We start from the raw sequence: 26,636 nt of genomic DNA, 5'->3' as shown, positions 1-26,636 counted from the left end.
AGAGACAGTGTTGTACGGCCCCGTTAAGGAAGAGCTCAATAGCTCGCCGACCGCCAAGTTGTCGAAGCTAATGGTGCAAACTGCAGCGATCGGGTCGAGAGGCGGCACGGTGTGCGACATTGGTCGAAATGGGAAGTCCGCACCGTTGAACCTCGCTATGTGCATACCTCTAACAATCAATAAACGGTTTTATGTAATATAGCACCAGCAAACCTTATAGAAGGCATCGGGCACTCGTTGAACCAGGAAACCATTCATTGGCGGTCGCATCACGTGCATACTGCCTTCGACTTGGTTCAATTTGGCGCCGCTAGACGTCCAAGGCCGAAGTCGAGGCGATCTGCAACCAAGTACGTCGACGAGGAAGACAAGGTAGACGAGCACTTTGTGGGGGAGGGGACACATGAACACCACTCGACACTGCATACTAGTATGCATCTACATGTCCTTGGTCCAACAGTAACGCACTGTTACCGCTCATGACGAGGAGCAGCCTATGCAATGCACCGAGTCCGTGCAGATACTCGATACATTGATAGCTCGATACTACTGTCGACGCATTCGCTTGTGTTTTTGAAGCGCTTGTGCGGGCAAATGGAAGCCAAGCTGCACTTGATACAAACTTGATAGTGTGCCGTATGAGCTTGAAGTTTCAACGAACGACATGGCCTTTCCACATCCATGTCGTCACGACAAGATCAAAATTATCAAGTGGTCAGCAAGGCTGATTCTTTTCAGGTGCCAGGTGGTTTCGCCTCTTTCTTCGCTCAGCGTTGGCATCGGAACCGGTGCACGGAACGATACCAATGGAGCGATACGATGTGTCAATAACTGCCGGTAGTATTCGTCTGTATTCGTACGGGAGAGCCTATTAATACCAGCAGCATCTCAGCAGTCTCCAGTAGCTCTGCTTATATACTGTACGGGAGGGGAATCGGGTGCACAAGACGTCGCGTGCTATGATTGGGTGCTTTGAGAACGGACGCATGTGATTGGTCAGCCGCAATACCGGTAGTTTGGCAGATGGGTAGTTTGACCCACCCGGTCGGCCGCCCTCTGGGTGACCGGGGGTCCTCATGGTGCGCTTCTCGACAAGTCCTTCGGTGGCGATTCTTTTAATCAAATTCCAGACACTCTTGTCAAATGTCGCGATAAGGTGTATGGAAGTTCTAAACACCTTATCGAGCGAGTTCTAAAATAGACTCGCTCGTAGATCCATGCGTCCAGTCAACAATCATGTGCGAAGCGAAGGAGCCAATCGGAGAACGCGTCACGGATGGGATAGACAGACATGCACAGTATTTACTGTAGTCAACCAGATGGACGCCGATTCGTGCTGCCTCCACGCTCGCCACTTTGCCTTTTCATCGAGCCGTCACCATGGATCCAAATGCCATGGATCACTCGCTCGACGAGATCGTTGCGGCCGCGCCCATCGAGAATAATTTTTTGGTCGTCGGCCAAGTGTCCACGACGGCCGTCACCAACCCTCCGTTTGTGGAAGTCCGGAATGGCGAATACAACGGCGATCACGTCCATGTGTACGTACTCCCGCGGGAACAGTGCGGGGAAGTGCAGCGCAGGACACTTTGGCGCATCGCGCGCTTGGCCCAGGCGAATCACGCGAACGTGGTTCAGGTCATCGGGATCGGGATGGACGCATCGAGCGTGTACGACGCTCCTCGACCAACAGAGCACACGCTGAGATCTTGAATGTGTAGCTTCGTGCTGACGGAATCGACCGATTTCGGCACCGTGCGCCATCATCTGGAGCAGAAGTTGTGGTTCGATACCGGCGCAAGTATCAAGATCCTGCACGACGTAGCGAGCGGTATGCGCTATCTCCATGGACATGAAATTCTCCACCGCGCGCTCACGACCGACACCATCCACCTCTCGTACGTGTCGTCGTCGTTCAAGTCGATTGGGCGCCCACTACTACCCTGTACATAGGAGTGGCAATGTAGCCAAGATCAGCAACCTTGAGTTTGCCCGTCAACGTGCCGCCGCCGCCGCAATGACCAACATTGGGATTCCGTTCTACGCCGCGCCCGAGATTCTCACTGGCGCCACTAACTACACGACCAAGGTCGACGTCTACAGCTTCGCCATGCGTACGTCTGGCCCTCTCTTGAAATGTCGTTTACTATAATTGCTTAGTGATTGTCGAAGTCGTGACCAAGAAAGAGCCGTATGCCAACGTCGACGCCCCCGAAGCAACGATCTTGGAGCACGTCGTCCAAAAGCACTACCGCCCTGTCTTTGACCGCTCGGCCAAGTGGCCTGCCGACTTGTTCGACCTCATGAAAGAGTGCTGGAGCGCTGATCCCGAGAAGCGTCCGACCTTTGACACGATTGTCCCGCGCCTCGAGGCCATCCTCGATGCCGTCCCGCCGTAAACTGCACTCTGCTAAAGTAATGAAGCGTGATTTTGCATTGCATGCATGCTCGCACAGTGCGAAACCAAAATGCCCACGCCCACTGCGTTGTCCAATAGAGCTGGCGAGGGTGGGCAGTGCGACGGCGACACAGAAGATACACAACATTATAAGATATGAGACGCATTCAATCATCAAGACTCCACTCTATTGCAAGCTGCTCCATTCGAATGAGGAGACTCCCGAGTCGATCGACAATGTCGCGAAATGTTGGCCGGTCGGTTGGCACCCGTTGGGCGCACGCGTCGACGAGGTCCAAGACGTCGGTGGGCCACGCACCGACAGCGTCTTTCTTGTAGTTCCCATCACTTACGGTCGTCCGCTGCCTCGTCACCATGTGCACAAGCACTATCAAATTCATCATTGTCCTCGGAATCGAAGGGGTCTGAAGTACCGCGGCCGTAGCAGTAGACGTTGGCGAGCTCGTCGACGAGGTTGTCGTCGACGGCCTGTTCGGGATTGTCGTCGTCGACGAGAAGCCCCAGATCAAACCCGTTCTCGACCAGCGTGTCGTCGGCTTGGCACAAATCAAAGTTGGCCACTTTGGCGCGAAAATCCCCCCTAGGCAAACCAAAAGAGCGTTAACGGCACAAAAAAGTAGGATGGAAACAGCGTTTACGAAATGTGCACGTTGCGGGCCGTGACGTTGCGGTGCACGATCGGCGGCTTCTGCGCGTGCAAGTAGTGCAGACCGCGCGCAATGTCGAGCATCATCGAGAGCCGCGTGGTGACCGAAAGCGGCGTCGCACTCGCCAGAAGTGACGCCAAGTCGCCGCGCTCCAGCCGCTCCGTGACCATGTAGCTAGACACCGTACACATGAAAATGCAACCATCTCTACTGCAAAGCGTACATGGCGGGACCCGCGTCGAGGCTCGCGCCCACGAATTCGAGAACGTTGGGGTGGTCCAATGTCACGAGGAGGCGGACGGCGCAGTTGAAGCACTGGACGACCGCGCTCGACGGGCGCGAGAGCTGCTTGACGAGGACGGGCACGCCGTAGTAGTACCCCCTGTGCACCGATGCCCACGGCGGTAGCGCTGGCTCGGGCGTCAAGAGTGTGAGGTCGCGGAACTGCACAACCGAGCCGAGCTTGAGCCGGAAGAGACTCGGGTCCCGCACTTGTGGCGGCGGCGACCGCAGCGGGTCCAAGGTCGCGCAGTTGCCTTGGCAGTTGCCCATCGATCACAATCAGAAAATGCACTCGGAAGGCGATCCAACGCGGCGGCGCATATCACCGTCCAGCGCGCTCCTCCTCCGATTTGTCGTCCATGTGTTACTCTCGGCGAGAGTAATGGGGTCGAACGGCAACTTGGCTTCTCGCGCGGCGCCTCAAAGCGGGGACGAGATCGGCAGTGTACGTCGGTCGTTGATTTTGTCGCGATCAACGCTACCGACGGCGAAACCGGAGAGACGCAAAACGGCCTGTCGGCGTGCCACGTCATGGCGCCAATTTTTGGTCGTGACCAATGTCATCGCTGCGCCGACCACACACCCGCGCTTCCTCCTCCCCACTCGCACCATTGCGCAAGTGAGAAGCTAACATATTCAACCCGTACTTTCTATATGTAGCTAGACAGACATGTCTCGATGTAAATGCCCAGGTAGAGCCATGAGGTAGAGCCATGAGGTAGAGCACACAGGGACGGGGGTGCTGCAAGGCGATGAAAGGAGCGTACATACTATTTAATAGCTAATCGATCCTTATGTCGTGGCAGGTGCCACGGAAGCCTTCAAGAAAAAAGAGTGACCGACACTCGCAACTTGGCACAATTTGTTGAAGTTGCCACACGCGTGTCTGACGTGGCAGCGTCCATTCTTGTCGGGTCATTTTATTTTATTTGTCTTTCGACTAGCGGACACGATCGCAGCCATCGATCCCTCTCTGCTGGCTTAGTAACCGCAAGCAACCCGAGTGGGGCTCGGCGCCTTATCTTTGGCGCCGGCGCAGCTGCTGGGCTAACCCGTAGGTAAGGGGCTCGGTTTCCTACCCATGCGACCGAGAAAAGCTGTTGATCGTGGTTGGCTGCCGTCTCTCGCGTCCGTCCAAAAGACTCTCGCAGTGCCAGGATGTAGTATTGAGAAATGCACGGATGATCGTCGTTCCGAGGAGACTCGTGCTATGTTGCAAGCCTCCTGGGCATGTACACGACGTCCAGGACGCAGCAGCCTTCTTCCGGCTTCAGCTCGCTTTCGCCAGTGCCCATCCCACGTATTATACTAGTAATACTGTAGCACATCAGTGGTACCACAAGTCCATCCACAAAGGCTCAACGTCGGATCCATATGCGACGTGTGGTGCTGCCACGTCAGATGCACCTCCACGACTAATACCTCGAGCGTCCTCTGGAGCAAGAGATGGTGCCACGGCCACATGCATCGAGGAGTAGCAAGCAGAAGTAGAGGACGACTGCCTCTTGCGTCAACCCCTACTGGGCCCACCCTTCTTCAAGTCGTGATCCGCGACCGGAATGACAGTCGTGGGCTTTGGTGAGAAGCGTCCGAAGCAAGCATCCACCAAGAGCAGGTGGCACTGGTGGAAGCCAGGCAGCAATGTGAATGCAATCTTGGATCTTCTTTAATGGCGTACACAATTATGAAACATGCAGAAAACAATCGACACGGCGGGGATCGATCTCTGTCCTACTCGTCCTTGCGGCGGGGAAACGGCACCGAGCCCATGCACGTGCGTGCGACGTCGTCAAACACGTCGCGGATCTCGCTCGAGCAGTGGAGGTACTCTTGGTCCCAAAACTTGTAGCTTGGGTTCCGGATGAGCTCGATAAACGTGACGAGGAGGCCCCACGGGTGCGGCCGGTTTGCAATTAGTCGCTCGAGGAGCACGCGCGTAATCTGCTCCTTGACGCTCGGCGCCTTGGCGTGCGAAAAGAGGTACAGTAGCACGCAGCTAAAGTAGTGCGTGTGGCTGTTGGGGAACCGGAGGTGGTTGGCCATCGCGCTAAAGTACCAGTACCGACCTTCGACGTCGAGCTCGTCGGCGAGGAAGCGAAACACGTCCATCATGGCCGACTGCTCAAACGAGACGGCCGTCTTCTCGGCCGCCGCCGCCATCTCGGCAATCGCCTCCTTCCCGAGGTACAGCACGACGGCGTTGAGCGCCGGCAGCATGTACTTGGACTCGGCGTCGGCACTCGGCGCCCGCAAGAGCTTGCCAATGAGGTCGTGCGGGAAGACGGCCGCGCGGTTCGAGGTCGCAAAGAGGAACGCGTCGAGGTACTCCTTGAGCTGGTTGTGCGCGAGCGCCGCGCTCCAAGTCGGCATGAGGCGGGGCGACACGTTGACTTCCGGGAGCGTCGCGACTTGGAGGCCGGGCGTGAGCGGGTCTGGGAGGCGCATTGAGCGCGAAAATGCCGACAAGATGACGTTGCGCAGCTGGATGCACGCGGCCGGGAGCACGTCGCAAAAGCTCGTGTAAAACTCGGCCAAAAAGTCGGGGTAGTCGTGCAAGAGGACCAGCACGACGCGGACCGTGCCCTTGTACAACGCGCCGACCGACGCCGGCGGCGGCATGTGGCGAAGAAAGGGCTCCATAAACACGAGCAGGCTCATGAGGAGGCGGTGGAGAATCTGCCACCCGCGCTGCTGCTTGGCGCGGAGCAGCATCGGCATAAAGCAGCGGTGGCTAATGAGCTCCGTCCACGCAAAGCAAAAGCCCGGCACCGACATGGGCTGCAACTGGTTGAACGCGCCCGCAAACGTGTTGAGGACCTGGAGGTGGATCGCGTCGAGCATCGGCTCTTGCATCGTGAGCTCCTTGAGCAAGTTGGCGAAGAACCGAAAGTACACGCGCTGGTCGAAGAGCGCTTTCGTCTTGACGGCCGCGTCGTGGGCCGAGATGACCGACGACACGATCGCATTCACGGCGAGCGAGAGCACCGTGAGCTTCGTCGTCGCGTTCGCGTCGAGGTACTTGACGAGGAACACGATGAGCTGCGTGCACGCGTCCACGACGTTGTACTGGAGCGGGACCTTGGTCGTCGTCGCCGAGGACGTTTGCTGGTACGAGCTCTTGAGGCACACGTCGACGCAAATCTCAATCGCGCCCTTGAAAAACGCGCCCATGCTCTCCTCGTCCTTGAGGAGACCGTGCTGTTTGAGCATGGCCACAAACTGCACGTGCATCTTGCTGTGGTTGTTGCTCGGGTCGTTGACGAGTGCGACCCAGTGCTCCATCGCGTTGCTGACCGTGTGGCGGAACGCCGCCGGGTCCAGCGCCGGCGCCGTGGCTTTCGGCGGTGTCGACGGCGTCGCAGCCACCTTGGGCTTCTTGGCCTCCTCGAGCAGATTCGAGAGAATCAAAATGTTCTTGTTGGTCGCCGCGTGCGCGCCGTGGCGTTCGACAATCCGCTCGAGCGCGTCGAGCGTCTGGGGCAGCTGCTTGGCGAGCGTCACGTGGTCCAGAAAGAGGCACTGGCGCACCACGTAGACGGCAAACTCGATCGCGAGGCCCGTGCGCTCCATGTTGCGCGTCAGGTACGCGTCAAACTCGCTCACGTCGACGACCTTGAGGCGTACGAGCGCAATGATAATCTCGCAGTGGAGCTTGAGCTTGTCGTCGACCGCCATGCTGAGGATCCAGCGGACCACCTCTTTCTTGAGCCCGTCGCAGCTCGCGCTCAGCATGTCGAGGCACGACACGAGAATGTCGAGAAAGAGCTCGTCGCCGCGGCCTTTTCCGAGCTCGTACATGCACTTGACGACGCGGTTGGCAATCTTGAGACACGCCTCTTCCCGGACATTCGCCTTGACGCTCGCACCGAGCGCGCGAATGTCGCGCAGGATCCCAAAGACATCGCTGTCTTGCGGCAGCGAGAGAAGACTCGGGAGCTCGCGCTGGGCCGTGCGCACAATGTGCTGGACAAACACCTCAAACTTCTCCATCGAGACCGCAAAGCGCTCGAGCGCTTGCTGCACCGAGAGGCCGTCCGACGTGGCCGCGTCCGGCCGCGTTGTCGGCGGCGTCAACGACGTCGGGCGAGGAATGCGCGTAAACGCCTCGTACACCATCCACTGGTGCGGCGAAATGCCGTGCGGCGACGGCTGAAACACGGGCGGCAGCGTCGGCGGCGGCGGGACCGAGCCCTCAAAGACCAGAGGCGGACCCGTCGCGTCTTTGGGATTGTACCGGCGCCGGGCCGCGTACGCCGCACCGAGCGCTTCGTCAATGTCGCGCATCGCCTTCTCCGACGACGCCTTCTCAATGAGCATGCACCCGAGGTCCGTGTTCTCGGTCGAGCACACGTTGACGACGTGGTCGACCTGGTGCGGGTCGCTCGTCGGCAGGAGCGATCGCAGATGCGACGCAATCGAGTTGCGCAACGGGTCCTTCGCCGTGATGAGCGCGAGCGACCCAGCGAGCGACGACACCATCACGTGCGCGGCCTTGCGCATCTTGGCCTCGTCGACCTCGGTCGCAAAGTCCTTGAGGATGACTTCGCGCGTCGTAATGCACGCAATCGTGACGCTGCGCTCGACCACCGGCGTGATGACCTCGCGGATCGCGCGGTCGACGGCCAGCGGCACGAGCCGGCGCAGGTTGACGTGGTGCAGCGGCAGATCCGGGTTCACGGCCACGTACGACGCGAGATTCGGAATCACCGTCGCCTCCGAGACGGTCGCCGACCCATTGTTGGCCGGCGGGTACGCTTCCTTCGTCTTGAGCACGGGCTTGATCGGCGTCAACGGCTTGGTGGACGACGACTTGGGCGTCACGGCGTGCAGCGGCGACGTGCGCCCCGTCGGCGTCGACGCCGTGACTTTGGCCACCTTGATGTTAAAGTCGGGGTTGCACGTGCGCGGTGGCGCCCCGCGCGTGTGCAGCAAGTTGGCCTTGAGCTGGTCCTCAACGCTCAACTTGAACGACTTGAAGAGGACCTCAATCTCAAATTTGAGGTTGAGTTTCAGGTCCGGCACGTCATAGAGCTCGCTCATCGCGTGGATGAGGCCCATGATCCACGGGTTCGGCGGCTTGAAGATCTTGCTCTTCTTGCAGCCTTCGAGCACTTTCGCGACGAGTGGCGTCACCGCAATGAGGTGCCCCGTCTCGTAGCCGACGTAGAGGAGCTCCTTCAGATCCACGTCACGCTGCAAGAGCGGCTTGTTGCGGCCGAGCGTCATGAGGCCCATCCACGACCCGAGGTTCTTGAGCAGCGTGCGCTGCTGCGAGTTGGTCGTGATCGTACCAGACGTCAAGAGTGTGCGCACTTGCTGGAGGCACGTCTTGAAGATCGCGGCTTCGAGCGCCGGCGCGTGCACCTTCTCCATGAAAATGAGGTACACGGCGTGGTAATTCGGCTGCGTTGCAATGCGCTTCGAGACGAGGTACTGCGCAAACCACGTATAGTACTCGGGCGAGAGCAGGTGGCGGACTTCCGGCAGCTTGGCCTCGAGCGTCGAGATGCTCATGTTGTTGACGATAAAGTGCAGCCGGTCCACAATGCCTTGTTCGGGCTCCGTGACAGGCGCCGTGCTCTCGTCCAGAAGGCTGTCGTCGCCAAAGATGTGACCCACGTCCATGATGGCCGGCGACGACGCGGTCGGCGGCGGCATCGCAATCATCTTGGGGCTGCTCGGCGCGACCGGCGGAATCGACACGCTGGGCGGCGGCACGCTTTGTGGCGCCGGCGTCACATCGTCGACGACGAGCGCTTCGGCGCCCAGCGTCCGCGTCACGGCGTTCACTTGGCGCATAATCTCGGGCAAGGCGTGCTGGAGGTGCGCAATCTGGCTCAAGTTCGCGCAGTAGGCCGGGAGTTCGCGGAGCCGGGGCACAAATTGCTGCAGCGCGCAGGCGCCGAAAAAGAAAAACTTGGACGTCGTGGGCTCGCGGAGCGACTCAAGCACGAGGCGCAGCGCCGTCTGCAGAAACGTCGAGGGCAGCACTTGGTGCTCAATGAGCTTCCCAAAGAGCACGCCCGTGATGCGCAGCTCCGTCTCGGGGTACCGCGGAAAGAATCGGTACTCGTCAAAGAGGTTGTGCACCATGCACACAAAGATCTGGCGCTCCGTCTCGTCTTTCGACGCCTGGAACCGCTTGAGCATCGCAACCACGTCGTTGATGTTTTGCTCCGACGTGTAGATTTGCTGAAAGTACGCGTTCGCTTGCTCCTCAATCATCTCGACCGTGACGCCACCGGGCGCCGGCGCGACCACGACCACCGGCTCGGCCTCCTTGAGGATCGCATGCGCCTTGGCACAGAGCGCGACCACGTTCTTGACCTCCATACCCAGCGCGGGCGGCAGCGGGAGCGACACGAGCGCCTTGAGCGTCACTGCAAGCGACTCGACCGTCAGCGCGCCGCTCGTCGCCGGCGTCAGCTGCACTTTCGGCAGCGCGCGGGCATACTGTCTATGCACAAAGGCCACGACCGAGGTCGCAAACGGCACATTGACTGTCGCGTTGGCGCCGAGGCGCTCGAGGAGCCACTGGTCGAGCGTCAGCACGTCGTGGTTGGCGGCCATGACCGCAAGTGCAAGCGCAAACGAGTAAAAGTTGCTCCCGAGCATGCTCGCAAAGGCATCGCCCGTGTTGCGGAGCAGCGAGAAGAGCCGGCCGAGGAGGTGCGGCGCGCCGAGCCAGCACTTGACGCACGCGTAGAGCACGAGCTTGGGGTCGACCGTGTAGAGGTACCGCACAATGAGCGCCGCGTTCGGCCGACCGGCCACGTACAAGTAAAAGAGGTCGCAGAAAAGCTCTTCGCGGAGGCCGTTCCAGCGCGACGTCGCATGCGCTAAGTTGGCAATGAGGACGTCGGGACAGGCCGTCTTCGCCGCATCGAGGAGCGATTTCACGTCGCTGTAGCCGTCGCCTTGGCCGAGAAGGAGCAGCGTTTCGACCACGTCGAGCGAGAACCACGCGCCATTCTTCGGCGCGCCGGTTGCGTCCGCGCCTTCAAACGGCGAGAGCTTGTTGGGCGAGTCGGCAAAGTTGACCACCTCGGGCGGCGCGCCAATGGCCGCGGCCAGCAGCTGCAAATGCACGCGCTTGTGCTTCCACGGCTTGAGCAGCGGGAGCACGCGAAACTTGGTGCGCGAAATGAGCTGGTAGCAACTCAAGAGCACGCGGAAGCGCACCGGGTCCGAGACGTCGAGGTCGTCGCGGTCGAGCTTCTCTTGGACTTTCGGCCACTTGATCGACGGAAAGTCCTTCGCAAACACGTCGGCAATCACATCAATGTTCCACGTCTCGAGCGGCGGGTCCATGACCGCCGAGTCCCCGTCCTCGAACGACGGCAAGGTCGAGATGAGCACCGCGCCGTCGGACGGCAAGCCCTTGAAGGTGCGCGTGAGCATCGAGAGCATGCCGGCGACGTGGCCCGGCGGGATCGACGGCGAGTTTTCCAAGCCCGCCTCGGCGAGGAGGCCGCGAAAGGCCTTGGGCGTCGCCGTGCAGCTGTAGCCCACGTCCTCCATGAGATCGTAAAAGGACCCGGCGCCGAGGACGTCGTCGAGAAGCGCGTCCGAGACAGCGCTGGCGTCGAGGCAGTCGACAAGGTCGACGTTGCCGAGCGTGAGCGGCTTGAGCTCGAGGCTCGACATCTCACTCGGATGCACGGCCGCGATGCTCGCAAGGAACGAGTCAGTCTGCGCGAGGTCCATCTGGAACGCGTCGTCCGTGCGGAGGAGGTACACGAGGCCGTGGAGCACGTCGGCGGGCAGCTTGGCGCCGGCCATCGCGAGCTCCGGGAGCTTGGTCTTGAGGAACGAGATGGCCTCCATCGCGAGGCTGCGCGCTTCGACGTTGGCAAACGCAAGGCCAATCGTAATCTGCTGCGGCAAGCTGAGCTTGACGACCTTGCAGAAATGCAAGAGGAACTCTTCGTTCACGACGCTGCCTTGGCCGTCGCCTTGGATCGCATGCACGAGGTACGTCGTAAAGTTGGGCTTGGTCGAGGCTTGGCCAATCTCATGCGTGAGCAGCTGCACCTTGAGCGAGTCCTTGTGGCTCTTCGTATCGCGAAAGTCAATCTCGCGCACGAGGCAGCCGAGGAGGTACACGCGCGCGTCCTCGCCGTAGAGCCCGACCAGCTACCCATGTATATGAGCCGATGCGCATGTAGATGCGTCGTCGTCGTCTACCTGGTTGAGCTCGGCCACATGCGTCTTGAAGTTCTTCTTACTTAGGCTCGTAATGAGGTAGTGGATCTGCCAGAAGAGCGGCGAAGCGAAGGCGACCATCGCTGCCGGTTGACGTCAGACTCTCTTGTGCCACACAAAGAAGCTCCGAGGGGCCGAATCCGGATACGCAACGACTCGTTTCCGGACAGGAGAAGGTCTATGCGCACGCAACTTTAGTCGCACTTTAGTCGCAGCGGCACACGAACGCGACGCTACTCCATAAAGGTAGTTCGAGACAGCATTGAAGCACGAGCTCTCCTCGCGCAGCGATCGGCCGTGCGGGGATGTGCGGTGTTGAAGAGGACGGAAAAGATACTCGCGCTCGTCTAATAACACGCCTCGCTAGCTCGTCCCCACGTATTAATAGCCCCGGCGCCATGTGGCCGTGCTATGCGTCAATCGACGTCACACAAATGGTTGCATTCTTGCAGGTGCTGGTAGGCGCCCGAGCGATGGCCGTTCCGCCAAGGCCACCCGCCGGCGTCGAGCAGTCCAAATCGAGGCCAACGGCGCGTGCAAGGATAAAAACACGCATCTTTAGCTGCTCCAGCTCGCAACGCTGCCACCGGCAACACCGTACCAAACGACTCGTCGTCGGCGAGTCGACGATTTGACGAGCGAGCAAGCGCCGGCGACAAGACGTCGCAGCGAACGAGAGAACCAAGGATATATGGTGGGATGGGTTAAAGAGCCTGCAAGTATCCCATGATGTCGCCGTCGGTGAGCAAGGGTATTGAATTTATGTACCCTTGCGGTGAGGTACTCGCCAAAGCCCACGCAGTTGCATGCATGAGCCGTTCATTTACGCCGTTCGGCTCGTATATTGTCTCGTCAGGCCTGGCACATCGGACGCCCCAAGTAATAGTGAGTACGTGAGTACGCCCTATCCCCGTCGTATGCATACCGTTCGTTCCGCTTCCACAGCAATCCTCAATGAAGCACGTGTACCCGGGTGCCCTTCTCGGACCGTCGTCACGTCCCGGTGCGTAGGAGGCTGGCTATCCGCTCTCGGTGGCTGGACTCCTGAAGCTAGTATACCGGTCTTGAATGTGATGCTACTATTCGCATAGCATCTACTATATAATATAGCAAGGTCGTTCTCGTGCGGGCACTCCCTTGGCGCACCTGCGACGCTGCTTGAACCTGCGGCTCGCTCGTCATTGATGCCACACGCGCGTTGTGTCGCTGCGTTTCATTGGTGCAACAATGTCGCGGATTTTATCCAATGGCCTTTTTGCACGTTGGCAATAAAATGACAGCCACTTCCTATGTGCAGGTGACGTATTTTAATACGAAGGCGCGATGTGAGTAACGAGGCCGTTTTCATGCTGGAGAAGAAGACATCGTGCAAAGCCCCTCGCCGCAGCATGCCACCGATGGACCCGACCGTGGCCGCGAGCCTCCAGGCGCTCGGCGCCGAGTTCGCCATCCGCGGCGACGAGCTCCTCAAGCTCAGCCCAGTTGTCGCGACCATGGCCAAGAAGGGCAAGAGCTTCAAGTCGGGCTGGGTCGAGTACTACGTGTGCCTCCACAACAACCTGCTGTATTACTACCGCGAGATGCGCGAGCTGCCAAGTGGCGTCTTGAGCCTCGACGGCTGCAGCGTCGAGTCGGTCGACATCATCTACAAGAACAAGAGCGCGAACGAGTCGCATATCCTCGCCGAGGAGTGCGGTCCGTGCTTCAAGGTCACGAGCCGCCTCCAGCGGTCGCTGCTCTTCCGCGCCCGCTCCAACGACGTGAGGATAGACTGGATCCGGCGCCTGCAGCAAGCCTCGTACGACCATGTGCGTGCGAGCCTCGAGCAGGCCCGCTGCCAGGTCCGCGACCTCCTCCAGCAAGTCCACGACAACGAACTTCAAATTGCGGCCCAGCGCAAGCAACTCGAGATGCTACAGCAAACCGCTGTGGCGGTCGAGATGTTTGCCGACCCGGAGCCGCCGCTCTTCCCGACCATGCACCGGCTCCGCGCCGCGCCGTCGACGTCGGATGGTATCGACACGGCAGCACTGACCAAAGCCACGTCCGAGCTCGCCGAGCTCACGCGCAACTTGCAACAGTCGCTCTCGATGAAGATGCATACGACCCACGAGACAGGTACCATTGCCTCCTTGTCCCAAGCCGTTTCGAAGGCGTGCACCTAGGCGCCAGCGACGACATGGTTCAAAAGAAGAACCCGCGCAGCGTCTTGAACGCGCTCGAGAAAGTCATGGCCGACATGCTCGAGGTGAGCGACGACGACATCCGCCGGCACAAGTCGCGCCCGACGCTTGAGAGCCTCCGGTCGACCCAAGCGGTGCCGACGCCCATCATGCTGCTGGAGCACTCGCCGTCGTCGTTCCAATCGCGCTACGGCACCAAGCCAGGTATGTATTTGGTATCCACTTGATGCTGTTGCAATCGATATATCGATATATACATATAGAGCCCGACCATACCGAAGACTCGGGCTGGTCGACGCCCAAGCCCACGGGCGGCATGCGCGACTACCGTCTCTCCGAGGTACGACAGATTGCACTTTCAAGTGCAAAATCAAACGTGCAAACTCAAAAAACATGGATGTTCTTTCTAGGACGACGAGATGCGGCTCTCCAAGACGAGCATGCTCTCGAGCTTCCACAAGGCCGGCGACGAGCTCACGTCGCTGCTCGTCCGCCCCGATATGATTGTCGTCACGAGCCTTCTCACGACGTGCCAGCGCAGTGACAAGGTCCGTGGCGATGCTTGCGTTTTGAAACTCAAAACACACTCCATTGTAGATGGCGCTCTTGCTGCCGCTCTTGCGTGTCTACGGTAGCCGCCACGCACTCTACAAGCTCATGCAGTGGTCCATCGACACGGAGGTACTCGACTCGCTTGCCGAGATTTGTGGCCTATTTTTGCATATTTTTTGAATTTAGGTGCACTCGGCGCTGTCGCTGCAAACGCTGTTTCGATCCGACGACTACTCGAGTCGGCTCCTCTCCATGTACTCCAAGTCGGTGGGTCTGCGCTTCATCCATACCGCGCTCTCGGAACACATCCGTGCGCTCTGCACCGACAAGCACATTGAGGACTATGAGCTCAACATCGCCAAGGACCCGGTACAGACGACGCCCCATCCATGGATCACATCGAGCCACACCCAAATAGAGCCTCGCAGACCCGCTCAAACTCCAGATCAATGCGCAGAATCTCATGGACGCGTGCCAGACCATCGTCGATGCGATCTACAATCACATGGACCAGCTCCCGCTCTCGTTTGCGCACGTGTGCCGGTACCTCAAAGAGAAGCTCATCGAGCGCTTCCTCGACAAGAACGAAGCCGAGAACGACGGCAACAGCTCCGCCGTCAAGGTACATTAGCCCTGTAAAGACGTGTGTCTTTCGGTATTCAGATCGCTTTTTTGTAGGCCATCATGGGCGGCTTCCTCTTTCTGCGGTTCATTTGTCCCGCGATTACGACGCCCCATGCGTACGGCCTCGTGCCCGAGGTCCCGAACGCCAACAGCCGCCGCATTCTCGTGCTCGTCACGAAGCTCCTCTTCAACTCGTCGACCGAAGTCGAGTTTGGCGTCAAGGAGCCCTACATGAGGTCGGTTGCGTTTTTTGCGTTTTTTGCGTTTTTTCCAACAATGTCATGGGGGATTAGGGTTGTCAACTCGTTTATCGTGAAGAACGCACCGCGCATGGCGTTTTTGTACACGCGCCTCACGACGGCGCGCGAAGGCGACGTCGAAGCGTGCTTTGACGCTGACAGCGACGGCATCTTTACCAACATCAACCCGGACCAGCTCGGCCAAGACCGACAAGATGTAGCGTTGATTTTTTTGATTTTTTTGTTTTTTCTTTTTTGGCTCATGGTGTGTATAGATCACGCTCACACTGCGCAAGCACGTGGACGAAGTCGTCGCCAAGGTCGCACTGTCGTCCGAGCCGTTGGCGGCCAAGCTGCGGACGCTCATGGAGCCGTCGGACGACGACGACGACCTCGACGTCATTGGCAGCATCGCCCACGAAGCCGACGACGACGAAGACGAAATCGTGCCGTCCAACTCGATCTTGAAGGACCCGAGCGACCGGTCGAGCCGCTCGATGATGTCGTTCTTCCGCCGCGGCTTTGCCAACCACCGCGACTAATCGTATTTTAAAACCCCCTCAACCAATTTTCTCTTGCTCCGTTGTGTCCTCGTTCAACGTTCTTGCGGCACCACGAGTACAGTGTACTACGTGGTAGAAGCAATCGATGGCACACGCAAGGTGTTTGATTCTCTTGGCACACGTCGCGTAAGATCTGGGATGTTCCGACAGCTTCCTTCACACAACTTTAGGGTCCTCCAAAATGGAAAAGGCCATGAAGGGGCCTTTACGTTATCGAAAGAAGAATCCCCAAGACTCGACGCCCGGTCCCAGGAAGTGGCGTCACGAGACCGCGCGGTAGCGTAGCAGTAGATGTCGCGTCAGTTGCCGTTTGGCTTCCAACCTCTTAAGCCCACCTCTCGACCACCCGACGAGGTGAATGCACTTTCCCTGAAGCAAGTTGAAAGCGTCGTCGCCGCCGTCTCGTTGAGGACGTGCGCCCGACGCCCCGTAGTGTCCTCCATGTCTTTGTATCGCCAAGCAACGCCATCAAGTCGACGCATACCATTGGTTGTAAAATGTATGTACACTTGATAGATTGATACACAGTCTAGGTCGACGGGCCCGACGGCGGCGGCTTGGGGAGCGCGCCCATGGGCGGCTTGCCGCGCAGCATCGCGCCCATCGTGTCGCTCGAGTTGGCGCGGCGCACGCGGTGGAACGGGACGTCCACTTCGGTGCTTTTGGGCGCTTCGTCGACCATGCTCGTGAGCTTCCAGCTCGCGTCCTTGAGCTCCGAGAGGTCCGTGTCGCTCACGTGCGCGCGCCCGAGGCTCCCCTTGATCTCGTCGCTGTCGCTGCCGTTGGTGAGCGCCGCGATGACGCGCTGCTGCTCGAGGATGATCTTCTTCATGTGCACAAACGTCAAGTCGTCTTCTTGGTCGTGGAGCTGCGAGTTGGCGCGTAAAATATCTTCAATGACAACGCCGCGGCTCAGCGCGTTGTTGTAGAGGAGCCACGTTTGGATCTTTCCGGGCACGTAGATGGCCGAGAGGAAGGTAATGACGCCGAGGCAGACACCGCCGAGGATCACATCATGGGCAAAGTAGAGTGTGATCGCGAGCTTATTGTCCGAGCCCGAAAAGAGCAGTGTCCACGAACCGACGGCGGCCGCGAGGTAGTAGACAGCGACCGCGCACGCGACCATGCCGTCGACCGACGTCGTCGCGTACAGGACCGCGGCCACGTTGACGAGGACGACGACGAGCTTGAGGAAGCGGATGCCGCCCGACTCGGCGAACGGCGCGTCCAGAAACGCCGAAAACACCATCAGGTTCAGCCCGACGAGGCCGAGGAGCACGGTGAGCGGCAGCCACGACGCTTCGGCCGCGAACGAATGGTACGCGTCGTCGGCCGTGAGGAGTGCGAGCCCGACGACGAGATACACGAGCGACTTGGCAAAGACGCACGCCTTGGCCCACGGCCGGAGGTGCAGAAAGTACATGTTTTCATCCTTGAACCACGCGAGCCAGCTCTGGTTGCCGTGGCCGCCCTCGCCGCGGAGCCAGCGCACCCACACCCGCGCGTCTTCGAGCACGTCCGACCACTCGAACGCGAGCGGGTTGAACCAGAACGGCGAGCACGTCCACGAAAACACGACGAGCCAGAGCGACCACGTGAGCGCAACGTACTGCGTCGTGGCCGTGTACGCATAGTACAAGCTCAGCGCGGCCGCAATCTCCGTGCCTGCGTACAGATGCGAGCTCGCGTAGAAGCGAAAGAGGTCGTCAAAGTGCGAGTGCTTGGTCACAAACCCGCGGCCCGTCGCGCGGTACTTGGCGCCGCCCGCCAGCAGCGTCTGGCCATAGTAAAACCACTTGGTGCCAATGTGGAAGAGAAAATAGAGCGGCCCGCCCGTGACGACGACCATCGCGACTTCGGTGAGCGCGGCCTTGAACCCGCGCTCGACGCTGATCGTCGCCAGCATCGGCGCAGTCGTGAGGAACGCGACGAGACCGAGCATGACCTGGAGCTGCGAGAGGATGACGGCTTCGCGGCCGCCGATGCCTTCGAGGCCGAGGAGCGACCGGAGCAGTTGAATGTACGTGAGCACAAAGACGGTCCAGATGATGAACGACATCGAGAGGTAAAACCCGACGTGGTTGTAGTAGAACGAGAGCAATTTGAAAAAGTCGAGTCGGTGCGCGAGCCGGTACACGTCGCGGGAGAGTGACTGCTCGGCCGCGCCTTGCGCGAGCTTGGCTTCAAACTTGTAGATCTGCTGCATGCCGACATCGCGGCCTTTCCCGCACTTGATGTACTCTGGGAACGCGACGGTGCCACCGCGGAGACAGTTGTTGTAGCCGGCAAAGATATCTTCCGACAAGTTGATGCCGCGGCTGGCCTTGGAGATACCACCGCGCGTCATAAAGAAGAGCTTGTTGAAGATGTCGGGATGGCCATAGTGCATGCGCACTCGGAGCGGCCGCGTGAGGGTGCGCTGGCCGAGCGTGACGAACGACGTCTCCTGGAGCGCCATGTAGTTGGCGAGCGAGCTAATGCTGCCCGTAAAGATGTGCTCGGGCAGGCCCACGATCGTGACGGGGCGCGGACCATTCGTAAACGTCTGCAACACGTTGCGCATCTTGAGCGCCTCTTCGACGTACCCGTCTTGGTTCATGTCGATCGTCTGGACATGCTCGCCGCGCGTAAAGATGATCGCGTGGTTCTGGTTCTCGGGCTTGCCTTCGCCAATGATCGGGTTGCCCGGCAAGCGAATGCGGTAGCACTCGATCGTCTCGTGCAGTGTCTCGGTGCCCTTGACGAGCACCGAAAAGTACGAGAGGTCCTTCTGGTAGTTGACGCGGACTTCGTCAATGTACGCCACGCGCAGATTCGGGAACCGGTGCAGCAAGTACTCGATGTCCTTGGCCTTCGGGTCGTTGTTGCGCTTCTGGCGACCGTACACTTGGCACGCAACCACGTACGTAAACTTGGTCTTGACAATGTCCTCGATCGCCGCCAACGGCACTTGCTCAAGGTCGCCGAGGAGCCGGATTGCAGCCTCGCCGTACATCATGCCCTGGACCGTCCGCGCCAACGTCTGGCCGCGCAGCGACGCCCACAGCCGGAGCTCCTGCGCCGTGTGCGCGTCCTTCCATAGATTCTTCTTGGGCTGCACGCGCTCGAGAAAGTTCTCCCAATCGTGCTTGTAGAGCGTCTGGAGGTACAAGAGCGTGTGCACGTCGAGACCGTCGCGCTTCGACTCGAGGTCGGCCTTGGAGTAGAGCACGTCTTCGGCGTAAAACGGCGTCATGACAGAGTACGACTGCATCTCGTCGATCGGCGGCGCCGACGGCATGTCCATAAAGAGCGAGTTGACAAAAAAGAGGAGCCGGCGCCGCGCGTCAAACGACCTCGGCTCGGCTTCGGCCTTTTGGAGCGTGAGGAGCCCGCGCAGGTGCGCGACCGCTGTAAGCGCGTGCGGATCAAACACCAAGAGCGTCAGCTGCTCGCTGCTGTACTCGTCGTCCCACATGAAGCCCCGTTCTTGCGTGAGCACCCACGTGAGGCGGTCGCTCATGGCTTTCGACTCGGGCACGAGCACGTCGGCTTCGTCGACGACCGCGAGCATCGCCTTGATCGTGTTGAGGAACGTCCGGACCTTCTCGCGCAGTTGGAGCAAGTGCACTTGGGGAATCGGCGTCACGAGCGACTTGGTGGACGGTGCGGCCGACGGGATTTGCTGCAGCGCCGCAATGCGGGCGACGCCCGAGCCGCGCGACCGCCGGGGCACGTCTGCGGACGAGCCCATCGACGCGAGCCCGGTCGTCGACGCCGACTTGTGCATGACCGTCGACTTGGTCGCGGCGCCGTGTTGGAACTGTGCGTACTCGCTCGGCGGCTTGCGCAACGGAATGTTCTTGGCCGACGCCTTCCAGTGCGGCATCTGCGCCTGCAGCAACCCGAGCACGTCGGCGAGCGCCGTCGCGGCGGACCCGAGCTTTTGCCACTGCACGCCGTGGTACAGGCCGCGGTCGATCCATCCGGCAAAGGCCGCGCAGATGAAGCGCACATCGTTCGAGTGGCACGGCCCGAGCACGTTGTTGAGCACCCAGTTCGTGAGCTCCCACACTTCGCCAATCGCTTCCTCGACCATCGGCGCGTCTTCGAGCAAGTCGGCAATGCTCGCGCTCGTGAGCACATCGGTTTGCGTCCCGACGTGCAGCGTAAACTGCTCGAAACAGCCCGCGAGCTGGAAGAGCGGCAAGTACACGCTGCGCTCAAAGTTCGGGATGCGCTGGAACTTGAGGCGCGCGAGCTCGGCGTTGTTCAGAAAGTCGTCGGCACGGAGCGAGTCGACGATCGTGTCCCACGCGGTCGCAAACGACGTCCACTTGCGATGGCGCTCGAGGTGCTTCTCGGCGCGCGACGGCGTCCGGCGCGTAAAACTCAGAAGCGGCGTCGACGACGACTTGGTCCGCGCGCCGGGCACGAGCCCCTCGTCGAGCGACAAGACTTCTTGGTGCAGCGTGCCATAGCCCGACAACGGCGTCTGGCTGTGCGCGGCGAGCTCGCCGCCCGTCTTGCTCTCTTTCGAGACGAGCTTCAAATTAAACGCGTCGGCGGCCCGGAAGAACGCGTGGCGCGCGCGGTCAAACGTGCGCACTTCGCCAATCTTAAGCGAAAAGCCGACGAACGTGCCAACGAACGCGACCCAGATCGAGTTCCAGATCGTCATGTCGATGCAGAAAATCATAAAAAACGGCAGCCACTGGAGCAGCATGAGCCCGGACGTCAAGAGCAAGCTCACGTCGTTCTCGGTGTGGTCGGCAAAGAGCAGCAAGGTCGGCGTCACCAGCGGCACGATCTCAAACTTGTACGAAAACAGGAGCTTCCAGCCAATGAGCGAGACCCAAAAGCACTGGTACTGCACCGAGTCGCTCGCCGTGTCGAGGACGTTGTCGCCGACGTAGAGCTTGTTGAGCGGCGAGAGCGTGTCCCGAAGCACGACCAGCAGCGGCCACGTGCTCTGGCGCAGCCACGTGGTCGTTCCCGGCGCGACTTGCAGCAGCGCATTCAGCACCGTCGGGATGTGCACAACGCCCGTGACCATGTAAAAGATGCGCCAATACGTCGGCGTGTTCCACGCATACCAGTACAAAAGCCCGCAGAGCGTCGCGGCCGCGAGCCGCAGCACGAGCCGCACCACGAGGCGCAGCACATGCAGCAGTGGCACGCTCGGGTGGTACATGACGGCCACGTCGAGGCTGGCCCAAAAGACCCCGAGAAAGATCGGCGACAAGAGCACGCTCGCGACCACATGCAGCGTCATCGACGCGCGCATCGACGCGTGCTGCGTGAACGCGATCGCGACGAGCAGATGGAACGACACAATGTGAAACTCAAACACGCGCTTGAACGCGCGGATCGCCGTGAGCCAGTGCCGCTTCTCGTAGTACGTCTTGGTCGCGCTGCTCCATGCCGTCGCGATTGGCGGGCCCGCAAAGCTGTCGCTATTGTGGTACTCGGGGCTCTTGTAGTCGTACTGGAGGCACGCCGGCGTCCAAAAGAATTCGTTAAAGTCGTCGTAGTTGCGCCGGTCGTCGTGGTCGCGCTGGTTGGCGACCATCTCGGTCTTGAGCAGCGTGTAGATGGGCGTAATGACCGCGTCCAGAAAGTAGCCCGGGTCCCGGTACCCGCGCGCCGTCGCATACTCGGTCTTCATCTGGTGGAAGAGAAAGCTCAGAAACTCGGGCGCGTGCCGGCAGTTGCTCGCTTCGCCCCAAATGAAGAAGAAGAGACAGAGGTCCGTCACCATGTCTTCGACGCTGGTACCGCCGACCGCCGGCGGCACGTGCAGCTTGCGACACCACTGGTGGTAGTTTTCAAACACCGACTTGTGCAACACCAAGTACGGGTTCTGGCTGCCCCGCGACACGTTCGTGAGCAGCACGAGCAAATGCTCCATCTGGTTGTGCGCGTTGGCCGGCTGGAACCCAAACGTGCGCGCGACGTGCGTTGCAATCTTGCCGAGCGGCGCGAACGGCTGCATCTTGGGCGGCAGCGCGTGCAGCGCGAAGAGGTTCGGCGCCGAAGATCCCTCCGGCTTCCACGCGCGCGCGTCCGTGCTCGCAAACGGCACCTTGCTCGCCGCATCCTGTCCAGGTACTAATGCCGTCGGGTGCTGGAGCCACACGAGCAGCTGCAGCAGCAGCATCGACATGGTCAAGAGGCCCCACGTCGCGTAGAGCTCCCAGCAGTAGACCGTGCACAGCGGCTGCGGCGGCGCGCCCGAGAGAAGCGTGCCAAACGCGTACCAGAGCCCGAGCGCAAAGTCGCCGTGGCTCACAAACCGCGAGACGCCGAGGACGATAGCGACGCCGCCAAGCACCGACGTCGCGACCATCTCGAGCAAGAGCGTCGACGCGAGGAAGAGCGGCGCGGTCAAACTCAGCGAGAAGAGGCAGCCCGACACGATCTGCAGCGCCAGCGTCGACGAGAGCTCGACGGCGGCAAAGACGGCGACGACGGCGACCAGCACGGCGCTGCCCGCGAGCGCCGAGACGCGCAAGAGGCTCGAGAGACCGCCAAAGACCGCGCCGCAGAGGAGCGCGAGCGTGATCGGCACAAACGGCAGCGACGGCAAGCCGACGTTGAAGAGCGTGTAAAAAAGGCATGCGCTCAGCGTCGACGTGGCCAGCGGCGCCGCGAGCCAGCTCGCGACATGCCCCATGACGCCAATGTACACGCCGAGAAGACTGAGAAGACCGGCGCCCGCGTGCAGCGCATACGTCGACGCTGGCAGCGACGTGTACCACGGCAGGCCAAACTCGACCGGGTGCGCGGCGATCCAGTCGCGCGTCGGGTAGGCCGGCGGGTTGCAGCCGAGCGACGTGTACTCGTTGCGCGGGCCTTGGTAGACGCGCACATAGTCGATCGTAAAGTTGGAGGGCCAGAGCGAGTCGCAGAGCTGGCCGTCGCAGGGCGGCGAGAACTTCTCCGAGACAGCTGTCGAGATAATGAGGTAGCTCGGCTCGACGGGAATCATGCGCGGCGGGATGCCGTCGGCCCACTTGTTGAGCGCAGCGCCCGCGATCTCAAAGAGAAAGTTGTTGTCGACCCACCACCGAATGTAGCCGTCGTAGCCCGGCATCCACTCGAGCCGGTACGTGTGGTACTTGAGGAAGGCGTCGGTTTGGAGCTGCGTGAGCGCCGAGATCGAGTCGCGGCCACGCTCGCCGTAGTAGTCGCTGTTGATCTTGGTGTAGTTGCCAAACGTAAGGTTCGAGTACCATTGGTTTGGGCCCGGCAGGTTGCCCGAGTCGGGGCGCATCGCGTCGGTCAAGCCCGGGCTGAGCTGCAGCGACGTCGACATGAACGCCGGGTCGTCCTTCTTCTTGATCTGGATCTCAAACACATCGATCTCGGTCGCGCCGCGGCCTTGGCGCGGGTGGAGGCCATACTTTTCGGGCAGCGAGCTCGGGTCGTCCGGGTCCGTGAGGTTGTTGCACGCGTTGATCTTTTGCGGAATGTCAATCATGTCGTCCATGGGCACGCAGTAGTCGAGCGTCCAGGGCCACATGCCTTCTTGGGACCCGAGATATGTGGCGCGGCCGAGGTTGCCCATGATCCAGAAGGCGGGCCACGTGCCCGGGATGCCCCACTTGCCAGGAAGAATCGCCTTCATCTCGACGTACCCGCCCGTAAAGCAAAACTTGTTCCAGGTCTGGACGCTCCCGCTCACATAGTGCGCGTCGTGGAAGGGCGTTTTCGGCTTGGACGTCGTAATGATCAAGTTGCCGCCGTCGGTCTGGACGGCCTTGGGCGAAAAGTAGTGCTGGCCCATGTTGGTCGTGTCAATGTGCTCGAGCGCAGTCCACTTGTGGTCAAAGCCCGACTCGAACGGCCGGCTATCCGTGTTGAACTCGTCCGAGAACACGAGCCGGTACTCGTTGGTCGTCGGCGACTCGAAGAAATTGACGCCGGCCGCAGGCACGCGGATGACCTTGGCAGCGTCCGGCGTCTCGGGATCGATCCACGAACCCTCGTCGTTCGCGGCGACGGCCAGGCCAAGGCCCAGCGCAGCCACGGACGCGGCGACGACGACGACCATGAAAATGCGCAAATACCCTCATGCGCTGGCTGCGGCCGCGCCGGATACGCTGCCACCCTCCGTATCCGGACATGCCGCACTGGAATTACGAGAGGTGATGGGGCGTGTCCCAGCCGCGTGAGTGGCCGTGCATAGAAACTCCAAGTCAAACATGTAATACCCCGCGAGCACCGGAAAAACTCCGGGCGACGTTGAAGCCATGGCCACGCTCGCCCACTGATCCGAACGCCGCCTTCTTGGCGTCTGATCCAAGATCTCGCTCGCGGCTTCAACATCGTCCTACGCTCGAGAAAGGCCCGACGGCCGCGCCACACGGTCGTGGCCCGATGGCCCATCGCCTGCGGCGCTAGATTCGATGCACGACCACCGGTACATGGATCCGGGCGATGATTCGGACGACGTCGGAGGACCAGTCGCGTGGGCCGTGCACAACAAGGTGGGTGGCACCGTGCGTCGCTCGCTGTCTCTTGCGCTCATGACGTTGAAGCGCGCGCCTGAATCTCTGGTCCGGATAAAGGGCGCCCCGGCTGCATCCGGATACGAAAACGCCGTCGTCGATATGCTCGCCACCAACACGCTCTTGGCGTCGATGCAGCGCCGCCCGGCGCCGGTGACGTTTGCAAATGCGTCCGACGCGGTGCTGCGTGTGCCGCCACGGACCAGCGGCGTCTTTGCCTCGAACGTCGCGCGCTGCTCGCTGACCATGGACGAGAAAGTGACGCAAGTCACGGTGACCGCATCGAAGGAGATTGACATTGCCTTTGTGTCGGTCATCTCGAGCCTCGAGCTCGTCCGCTGCCGCGGCGTCCGCGTTGCGTTTACGGGCACCTGCCGCACCATCGTGGTCGATGCGTGCGACAATGTGGAGCTCACCGTGCCGACGCAGTCGCCGGTGCGCGTCGTGAGCAGCGCCAGCACGCGACTTCTTGTCAAAAACATGACACAGCGTATAGCGTGCCCGACCTTGGCCTCCAAACCGTGACGACCTGGACGGGAAGTGCGTTCGAGTCGCAGCCGCTCGATCGGACGTAATGCGGACGATGAACCTTTGAGCGAGTGGCGCGCCGTGTGTTGTCATATGTATTACTTGTATTGAAGAGGAGGGACGTGCATCGCTGGCCTCATAACAGAAATATGGGTTGATAGCATCTTTGGAGAGGCATGCTGTAGGAATACATCGGCTTCGCGGACAGTAACGTGGTTGTTGTTGAAGTGGGTCGTCGATTACAATAGATAAAACGATGCGAAATAGAATTATTGTCGGACTTTCTTCGATGTGTGCACTCGGTTGAGGAACTTGATTTCGGCATCCGGAGGCAGGAGCGCGATCCGCGGGACGAGGTGACGTCGCGGCTACTCGTGTTGGGCGAGGAGCCGGAGAAGCCGACGAAGAGCAGGCTGCTCGGGCTCTTCAACGAGGCTGTGGTGCAAGTGTAGTTGAGCGACAGTATCGTCACGGACTCGGACTCACAAGAAGCGGAGACGGCAGAAAATGAGCGAGGCCTCGAAAAGAGGGAAAATCACCGAAACCGTCTTTCACTCAAAGCACCAGCAACAACGCGAGCTTCTAATAAACTAATCTAAACACTCCTCGTACATGAGGAGCACACGAAGTATCTCGGTCTCAACGTTGCGTGTCAGACCGCACTACCAGACAGCACCTGCTCGATTCACGTTTCGTTCTTATCCAAACCAAAAGCCGCGTGGTCGCGGGCGGGGATCTCATGGTCCTGGGAGACCGTGCTGCACCCGGAAGAGTTTGACGTGCCGCGGCGGCACGCCAAGAATTACAAGGTCTTCTACCGCCTCTGGTTCAGCCTCGTCGCCACGACGCTGCACTACATCTGGACCAACCGCAACAAGATCAAGTTCGAAGCCAAGACGCCCTTTGTCATGCCGGTCGCCGGCAACGAGACCCGCGAGTTGTGGCTCTCGTGTGTCCGCGCATGGCCGCGCAACGACCCCAAGGCACCTCGCGACCGCATCGACGCCGCCCTTCAAGATATCGGCCTCGACCCGCTCTCCCACGGACGCCAACGGCGGCCTGCACTCCGACGCCCGTGATATAGCGTCGAAGACGCGAGGGTAGACAGTAGGGTCTAGGCATACAAGACGGTGTGTGGGGAGGCATCAGGTGGCTAAATTGTGGCTAGATGGTGGCGACGTTAAATAGTGTTAGTAGAGGAGTAAAAAATAAAAAAGTAGGGCCCTGCCGATGATCGAAATCGGGACCTCCTGCACCCTAAGCAGGAATCATACCACTAGACCACAGGGCCTTCCTTACAATTTATTGTTTTGAGACGCGTTTTGTAACTATCGACACATCATATTTGACGTTTAAATGTACAAATTCGCACTTTACTACTCTCTCATAGACTATATACTCTCTCCACATCATTCTCATGCATCGCTCTTTCACAAACTACGGCCATTTCGTCCTACAAACACACTTGCAATTTTTGTCCTTTTTTGTCCTTTTCACATTTTACGCCATTCGACGACGCTTTCTGCACTCTAACTCCACTTTTTTCATGGAGATCATCTCGCATGTGCTTTTACTACTCTGACTGTATTTAGTGGACAATATTGAGACAGCAGAATAGCACACTTGCTACTGAGTCTGTGTGCTCGTTGTTGCCTTCTATTTGACGCCAAAGTGCTCGAGATCATCACTATCGTACATTACAAATTGTAATGTACGATATAAATAAATGGAGTTGGATTGTAATTTACAATCCACCTCCCTTTATTTTATTAATTTGGTCCGCACTTTGTGGTGTTTCGTGCTCACTTTTCGAAATCAGCGATAAACTGATCAGTTTTCAAGCAGGAAAAAAAGTGATATAGCGTCGAAGACGCGAGGGTAGACAGTAGGGTCTAGGCATAC

At 59.8% G+C, this 26,636-nt stretch overlaps 7 protein-coding genes and 1 non-coding gene across 8 annotated transcripts; 3 read left to right on the top strand and 5 right to left on the bottom strand.

Annotated features, from left to right (window-relative positions):
• Window positions 1-1,395: 1,395 nt before the first annotated feature.
• SPRG_20263 (TKL protein kinase) lies at window positions 1,396-2,399 on the top strand (the record flags this gene model as incomplete). The annotated part of the gene is made up of 4 exons (XM_012345856.1): window positions 1,396-1,670; window positions 1,722-1,898; window positions 1,954-2,114; window positions 2,161-2,399. 4 exons carry the CDS (start codon window positions 1,396-1,398, stop codon window positions 2,397-2,399), a joined length of 852 nt encoding a protein of 283 aa, XP_012201246.1.
• A 369-nt stretch (window positions 2,400-2,768) lies between these two features.
• Window positions 2,769-3,027, bottom strand: SPRG_20262 (hypothetical protein; the record flags this gene model as incomplete). The annotated part of the gene is made up of 2 exons (XM_012345855.1): window positions 2,769-2,786; window positions 2,833-3,027. Coding segments are annotated over 2 exons (213 nt in total), but the record flags the coding sequence as incomplete, so codon positions are not given.
• Window positions 3,028-3,053: 26 nt separating this feature from the next.
• On the bottom strand, window positions 3,054-3,618 carry SPRG_20261 (hypothetical protein; the record flags this gene model as incomplete). The annotated part of the gene is made up of 2 exons (XM_012345854.1): window positions 3,054-3,240; window positions 3,290-3,618. 2 exons carry the CDS (start codon window positions 3,616-3,618, stop codon window positions 3,054-3,056), a joined length of 516 nt encoding a protein of 171 aa, XP_012201244.1.
• Window positions 3,619-4,995: 1,377 nt separating this feature from the next.
• On the bottom strand, window positions 4,996-11,655 carry SPRG_06770 (hypothetical protein). The gene is made up of 2 exons (XM_012345775.1): window positions 11,536-11,655; window positions 4,996-11,484 (listed from the first exon to the last, which is right to left on the bottom strand). Exons 1-2 carry the CDS (start codon window positions 11,632-11,634, stop codon window positions 5,080-5,082), a joined length of 6,504 nt encoding a protein of 2,167 aa, XP_012201165.1. The 5' UTR covers window positions 11,635-11,655; the 3' UTR covers window positions 4,996-5,079.
• Window positions 11,656-12,941: 1,286 nt separating this feature from the next.
• Window positions 12,942-15,693, top strand: SPRG_20260 (hypothetical protein; the record flags this gene model as incomplete). Its single annotated transcript, XM_012345853.1, has 10 exons — window positions 12,942-13,671; window positions 13,719-13,940; window positions 14,000-14,076; window positions 14,147-14,284; window positions 14,334-14,417; window positions 14,475-14,657; window positions 14,707-14,910; window positions 14,967-15,148; window positions 15,206-15,368; window positions 15,427-15,693. The coding sequence occupies 10 exons, from the start codon at window positions 12,942-12,944 to the stop codon at window positions 15,691-15,693; spliced, it is 2,250 nt and encodes a 749-aa protein (XP_012201243.1).
• A 550-nt stretch (window positions 15,694-16,243) lies between these two features.
• On the bottom strand, window positions 16,244-23,749 carry SPRG_20259 (hypothetical protein; the record flags this gene model as incomplete). Its single annotated transcript, XM_012345852.1, has 1 exon — window positions 16,244-23,749. The coding sequence occupies one exon, from the start codon at window positions 23,747-23,749 to the stop codon at window positions 16,244-16,246; it is 7,506 nt and encodes a 2,501-aa protein (XP_012201242.1).
• Window positions 23,750-24,308: 559 nt separating this feature from the next.
• On the top strand, window positions 24,309-25,813 carry SPRG_22191 (hypothetical protein; the record flags this gene model as incomplete). Its single annotated transcript, XM_012345891.1, has 2 exons — window positions 24,309-24,641; window positions 25,487-25,813. The coding sequence occupies 2 exons, from the start codon at window positions 24,309-24,311 to the stop codon at window positions 25,811-25,813; spliced, it is 660 nt and encodes a 219-aa protein (XP_012201281.1).
• A 140-nt stretch (window positions 25,814-25,953) lies between these two features.
• On the bottom strand, window positions 25,954-26,025 carry SPRG_30099. The gene has a single exon. It is a non-coding gene; the product is annotated as a tRNA-Pro (tRNA).
• Window positions 26,026-26,636: the final 611 nt, after the last annotated feature.

The sequence above is a fragment of the Saprolegnia parasitica genome (genome assembly GCF_000151545.1).
Source record: "Saprolegnia parasitica CBS 223.65 unplaced genomic scaffold supercont2.25, whole genome shotgun sequence".
In the NCBI taxonomy this organism is placed as follows: domain Eukaryota; phylum Oomycota; class Saprolegniomycetes; order Saprolegniales; family Saprolegniaceae; genus Saprolegnia; species Saprolegnia parasitica.
The sequence above is the reverse complement of the archived record's forward strand: the minus strand, read 5'-3'. Positions and strand labels throughout refer to the sequence as shown.